The 6,602-nt window shown below is 38.7% G+C and overlaps 1 protein-coding gene across 1 annotated transcript; it reads right to left on the reverse strand.

Annotated features, from left to right (window-relative positions):
- Window positions 1-4: 4 nt before the first annotated feature.
- On the reverse strand, window positions 5-5,050 carry gmfg (glia maturation factor, gamma). Its single transcript, XM_049467082.1, has 7 exons — window positions 4,960-5,050; window positions 3,935-4,031; window positions 3,799-3,848; window positions 1,602-1,654; window positions 1,383-1,462; window positions 1,183-1,256; window positions 5-611 (listed from the first exon to the last, which is right to left on the reverse strand). Exons 1-7 carry the CDS (start codon window positions 4,960-4,962, stop codon window positions 540-542), a joined length of 429 nt encoding a protein of 142 aa, XP_049323039.1. The 5' UTR covers window positions 4,963-5,050; the 3' UTR covers window positions 5-539.
- Window positions 5,051-6,602: the final 1,552 nt, after the last annotated feature.

Genomic DNA, 6,602 nt, shown 5'->3' on the forward strand with positions numbered 1-6,602 from the left:
ATCATCAGGTCAATCAATATAGATTTTAATCAATATAGACACAATAGAAAATGGTCATTACACAAAAAAAGGACAACACTATTCACAGACTAGTAAACAGTTATATAATAATCTAATACATCCTGAGTTATTGAGCATTGAAAGCTGCTGCCATTTATGCATAATGTAGATTTAAAACGTATTTGGCAATAAAGCTAGGTCACTATAAGAAATAAGATTTTTGTTTTATTATTTTGTAACATTGCTGTCTTTATATCTAAATCTGTATTTCATGCTTAGTGCTGATAATAGGCTCCTATAAAACATCTGTGAGAAACAAATAAGGGTAATTTTTCACGCATTAAAATTCAGTCGGAAGTCCAAAATGAGGTGAAACCTTTTTAAATAAAGTAAAGTTAAACGTCTGAATCTGACAAGATGTTGGAAGGCATTGCTTTAAGTGTATTTAACAATATATCATCATTTAAATTATTTTTTTTTAAAGCTTAAAACTAATAACTGTGATCTCTTTCAGAAGTCTGTGGTCAGTCCAGTATAAATCAGCGAAAGAAAGAAAGTTTTTCCTTCAGCCACTCCTCAGACAGGTCATCTGCATTTCGGATCTCGAACACCTGCAGGAGGAGAGACCAGGTGTGTGCATTAGTGTGAAGAAGGTGAATTAATGGTAGTTGGGGCAATACTTAGGGGTCCAAGCACCAGTGGCTGATCTATGGGAGGTGATCAGCATATTCTGTATCATTATGTTTCACTACAACCCAAGTACATTTCACACCGGATTTCTTTTTTAACTAAAGAACTTTTATCGTCTCTTTGGCTGTGTTCACAGTACCCGCAAAAGATGCTACGAGCCGTCTCTCAAATATGAGTTTTTTTTTTTTTTTGGTGAATAAGGCGATGTTTATGCGCGTATCAGTGTGCGCATGTGACTGATTCGTGGGACAGATTCTTTCACATTAAACACAGATACAGATCACTTACATTTGTGAATGTGAACCAACAAGATAGCCAAACCTGATCTGAGCAAAACATCATATTTGAGCAATGTGGTTTGTAATGTGAACGTAGCCTTTTAGTATACATCTGAGTCCACATCTGGAACCGACAGTGAAATTTCAGGTGAAAACTCTGTAAATCTGCGCCCCTTAACTTAATAACTCGTAACACACTGATAACATAACAGACCTTGGTGAGTTCTGCTGACTGGACCAGTCTGTTCTTGCTGCCGGCGTACATCATCTGCTGCTCAGGTTTGCAGCCTGTTCAGAGATTCAGAGAGAGACGTTTTACTTACTAGACGGGATCAGATGAGTATCATATTCCAGTATATCTCTGAACACATTCATGAGCTGGTGTAATGATGAAGTGTGAGGATTCAGACTCACCCACAGGGCTGGAGAAGATGAAACACAGCGGATAGGACACTCTACCATCACCGTGCGTCAGCTTATAGCTGTACACTATGTATGTGCACTTTAGTTAAGGTCGATCAGGAGACACTTATTAGAAACAAACTGCACCAACAGCTGACCTGCACACTATACATGCCACAGTCATGACATTTATTTTTTTCAATGTTTTGTTTAATGTCAAGATGGAAAGGATATCTGGGCTGCCGTTCAGGAAGTTCCTCCCTCAGGTCATCCAGTGAGATGTCCTACAATATTAAAAAATATCACATTATTCAAATGTATAGAGACAGTGATGTTAAAAAACAGTATTTGCCCCCTACTTTTATCATACATTATTAGTTATTTTTAAGAATGACAAACACATTTTAATATCAGACAAATTCAACCTGAGTAAATATAGACAGAATTTTTTTTTATATGAGCTGAACTCAAGATCTAAGACTTTTCCTATGTACACAAAGGGCCTTTTGCTCTCAAATTGTATTCACAATTGAGTCTTAAGCTCTATCCGAATGGAATTAGTTTCTCAGAAGGGACGTATGTGAATATTTCACACTTATACGCAGATGAGTTTTTTGGCTTTCTCGGTCACATGACATCACGTTCAGTAGCTCCTCCATTTCCACTCGCTATTTTTTTTTCACATGAATCTCTGTGGAAACGTGCGCCCAAAGTGTAATTACGGTGCATGGTAGTGGACAAATAGCTTTTTTTATTAAACGCAAGGTGACGATATTAACTGCAGTCAGGTGGAGCTCCTGATGAGGACGAAGAGCATGCAGATGAGCTTTCCTGAGACGGTTCCTGACAGTTTAACTAGAAATTCTTTGGTTATGCAAAACAATTGTTACATCAGCTGTCTGGGTGTCTGGTCTCAGATGATCTTGAAGGTGAAGATGCTGAGTGTGTAGGTCCTGGACTGGTGTGGTTACACATGGTCTGTGGTTGTAAGGCCAGTTAAATGTACTGACCAATTCTCTGAAATGCCTTTAGAGACGGTATGGTAGAGAAATGAATATTCAATTCACGGGAACAGCTCTGCTAGACATTCCTGCAGTCAACATGCTAATTTCAAGCTCCCTTAAAGCTTGAAACAACTTGGAGCACATTTTAGAGTGGCCTTTTTTATTGTGGCCACCCCAATGTACACCTGTGTAATAACCACTGTGTCTAATCAGCATCTTGATATGCCACATTTAGCAGACTGATATTGTAGAAGGAGTAGTGTAACAAACCAACAACGCACAAATATTGTTACAAACAGATGTTTTTGTAGGAGTATAGTAACAGACTCGATAATGCATATGAAAGGGGTCGGCAATAGGTGGCCCACTGCCCAGATGTGGCCTGCAAGCATGAAACATCTGGCTTGTGAGGTTCTTTGAACTATAATGAACAATAATTAAAAAAATAAATAAATTAAATGCTTCTCTGGCGAGCTTTTGTTCCTTTATTCCTCCCCTGTCTGTCTGTCCCGCTCTGCGTGATTTTAGTTTCCGCCCGTTCTTGGGCTTCCTATCTCCTTATAAGTGCGCTTTTTTCCTGGCTCTGTCCCAATTCACTAGCCAGGGCAGTGGTAGTGTATTAGACCCCGACCCTTACGACACTTCTATCCCGCATGAGGAAGAATGTGTTTATTGTTTATTACTTCTCGGGTTTATCTGCTTTGAATTCAACTGTTCTGCAAGTGGGTTCAACAACCCTCTGGGCTGGAGGGCTAATAGTCTGTAGCACTCCATCCCGTTACACTTCATTTTCCAAAACAGAATTTTTTTTGTGACCCGCCATGTATTGGCTTATATTGTAGAAGGAATATCATAACAGACAAACCTTTTAAAAGGCTATAGTCAGAGACTTACATTGCAGAAGGAATATAGTAACAGTGTTTTGAATGAGCATAATAACATATGAATTTACAGTGTGTTGCACAAGGAGTCTTTCAACAGAATGATATTGCAGAAGAAGCATAGTAGCAGGCTGTTTATGAGAAATGAGCATCGTTACAGAATCAAGACTGAAAAGAGGTATAATAACAGAACTAATATAGCAGAACGAGTTTTGTAACTCGCCAGTATTTTAGAAGGAGTACCATAACAAGTCAATACTTTTAAATAAGTATAGTAACAGACCCATATTGTGGAAGGAGTAAAGTAATAAACTGATATCGTTAGAGTCTTGTAACAAGGCAATTTGTTTGAACGAGTGTAGTAACTGACCGACATTACAGAGAGAGTATTAAAACAGACTGCATTTTTTGAAGGGTTATAGTAACAGACCCATGTTGTGAAAAAGGTCTAGTAACTGATTTATATTGTGGAAAGAATAGAGTAATGTTACCATATTTGAATACATTATTATAAACACAGACAGAAGGATCCCTTGAACCAACCTCATACTCCTCTTCTAGGATGACCAGTTGTTTCTCCATGTCAATTTTCACTGAAAGAAGATTTTGAACGTTATTTTCAAATAAGTATCCACCAGTTTTCCCTCAGATTCTGTATATTAAAGAGAAATGGCTATACTCAGTATGGCAGCATTGTTGGTCTCTTTCCGAAAGCGAAACTTCTTCAGCTTCTCTTGAAGGCTCGGGTCCACCTCACACACGACCAGGGAGCTTGACTGAAACAGTATAAAAACACAGATCAGGACTTTTATTACCATCTCTATCTTTCGCTTTTTAATTTTGTAAAAAAAAAAAGATTTGTTCATTTGTATCGCATTTGTAATATTTGCATAACATTTTGCTTCAGTGTTCAGAGGTGTCTGAACACTGAAGAACAAATACTGTGTAGAAATGTTGGTTATCTATACATTTTACATTTTCACATAGTTATCTCATTCAAAGCCCTATCCAGATAAATCTCTCCATCCAGATAGAATGAATCTGATTGTGGTTAAATGAGAAGTATAAACATATACCATTCCAACACCCTATTGGTTTATACGCGATCTGAAGACAAGAGCTGCCAGTCTTGAACTCAGCATGTTTTTTTTATATCTGATGACAAATGCTAATCATATTATGAGTTTCTACAGAAATTAAGAAGTAATGACTTGTAATGGTGTCGAACACAGGTACCCTGTCACTTGAACGAAACAAAACAAAACACCAAATGAGGCTGTAAGGGATCAGCATTTGTCTTGTTTGAAGGGTTTGGTAAAGATATGCACATACTGCATTTAAATGAAATACTACAGAAGATAAAAAGAGCATTATTTAAAGCCTACAGTCAACGGCACTGCAGCCCTTTTGAATAAAATATATGCTGTATATGCATAATTTAAGTGTTTGTGTATGTGAGTGAGGGTGTACAAGAGTGTGTGTGTTGTGTTAGGTTGGTTAAACAGTGTGGCAGGAAGCGTTATGGCCGTTGAAACTTCCTGCAGTGTAGAAAACAAGGGGAACAGGGGTGCCTACACCTAAATCACTAACTAATGAGTGTTCTCCAGAGGGTAATATCTACGTAATGCACGGTAATAGCTTTGATATCTGTGCCAAGAGTTCTGGAATATCCTAAAATGTGTCTAAAAAGGAAAAGTCTCTTACCATTCTGCACACTGCGTTCCGGCGAGTACTTCTACTGCTCTAGTTCCTTCTTTCACAGAGAGCTTGTGACAGGATGCTGCTGCTGCTGACAGCCCAGATTGCACAGAGTGGGGTGGGCACTAGCAGTGACAGCAGCAGCCTATTCTATACATGCATCATATTTTATATATACACTGCCTGGCCAAAAAAAAGGTCTCCATCTGGATTTAACTATGTAAATGATGTGGGGTTGGTTGATGCTGCAGTTGGTCTGCAGGTTTAGGTTCAGCATCAGTATGTGCTGGAAGAATGAGGTCAGCTGACTACCTGAATATACTGAATATAGACCAGGTTATTCTTATTCCATCAATGGATGTTTTTATTCCCTGATGGCACGAACATATTCCAAGATGACAATGCCAGAATTCATGGGGCTGGAATTTTGAAAGAGTGATTCAGGGAGCATGAGATCATTATTTTCACACACGGATTGTTCGCCACAGAGTCCAGAACTTAACCTTATTGAGAATCTTTGGGATGTGCTGGAGTAAGGCTTTGTGCAGTGGTCAGACTCTACCATCATCAAGATCTTGGAGAAAATGGAATGCAACGCTGGATTAAAATAAATAAATGTGGCATTTCAAAAGCTTATAGAAACAATGCCACAGCGAATGCATGCCGCAATCAAAGCTAAAGGCGGTCCAACTAAATATTAGGGTAAGTGCCCCTTTTTTTGGTGGTGTATGTATATAAACACCTACTACTATTTGGCCACTTTATGAAAGCACCTACTTCTAGGATCTTGTGCTTCCACTCAGTGGTCACTTTATTAAAAATACCTTATTAAAACACATTTTCTTGTGTTTCCAACTTTTTGGCAGTATGTTATAGCAGGAAAATCAACCACTGTGCTAGACTCTGATCCTCTGTGTTTAACACAGGGATGTCCAAACTACGCCCCGCGGGCCATTTGCGGCCCGTTTCCTTTTTTGGAGCGGCCTGCGAGGTATTTTAGAAATAGAATGAAAGTTGGCCCGCTGTTAAGCAGGTTTTTATAATGTGAGATTCAAAGTTTGAACGCTAGGTGTCAAGAACGGGCGGAGCGGAGAGAGTGCGCATTTCTAGCGCAGAAAAACGGGCCAAAGAGTCTAAAAGCGGAGAGGGTGCACATTTCTAGCGCAGAAAAACGGGCCAAAGAGTCTAAAAGTTGCTGTAATTAAGGAGTTTAATATTAAGAGGCATCATGAAATTAAACATCAATTTGAAAAATCTTAGTTTACACAAAACTGTCAAAGATAAAGATAGTAAGTAAAGTAAAATGGTGTGTAAATTAAATAATCAGGAAAGAATTATTATTTAAAGTGGTATATTTCATTATTTGTTTTATTACAGAGTCTGTGACCCATGACTTCATTTCTATATCTCCTTCTGGCCCCCAACAAAAAAAGTTTGGACACCCCTGGTTTAACAGAACGTGGAATGGAATGACACAAAATTACCACAAGAGGTCAGCACTGGACAAAACACTTCACACTGAGAGTCCTTTGAGTTTTCTTTTGGTTGGTTTGATCAAACCATAATCTGGCCACTTTATCACAAGCCTCTTCCTGTGTGCTGACCATCACTGGCCACATTACTACTACTACTATAACACCTTCACTGTG

Source organism: Astyanax mexicanus, chromosome 18, assembly GCF_023375975.1.
Source record: "Astyanax mexicanus isolate ESR-SI-001 chromosome 18, AstMex3_surface, whole genome shotgun sequence".
NCBI classification, from domain to species: Eukaryota; Metazoa; Chordata; class Actinopteri; order Characiformes; family Acestrorhamphidae; genus Astyanax; species Astyanax mexicanus.

Bases quoted from the DNA above. Each gene is read 5' to 3' on its own strand.
- gmfg (XM_049467082.1), bottom strand. The intron at 1,655-3,798 runs GTTGGTTCAAGG...TTAATATTGTAG, and splicing joins TCCTAGAAGAGGAGTATGAG to GACATCTCACTGGATGACCT. The intron at 1,463-1,601 runs TCCTTTCCATCT...AAAGTGCACATA, and splicing joins CCTGAACGGCAGCCCAGATA to CATAGTGTACAGCTATAAGC.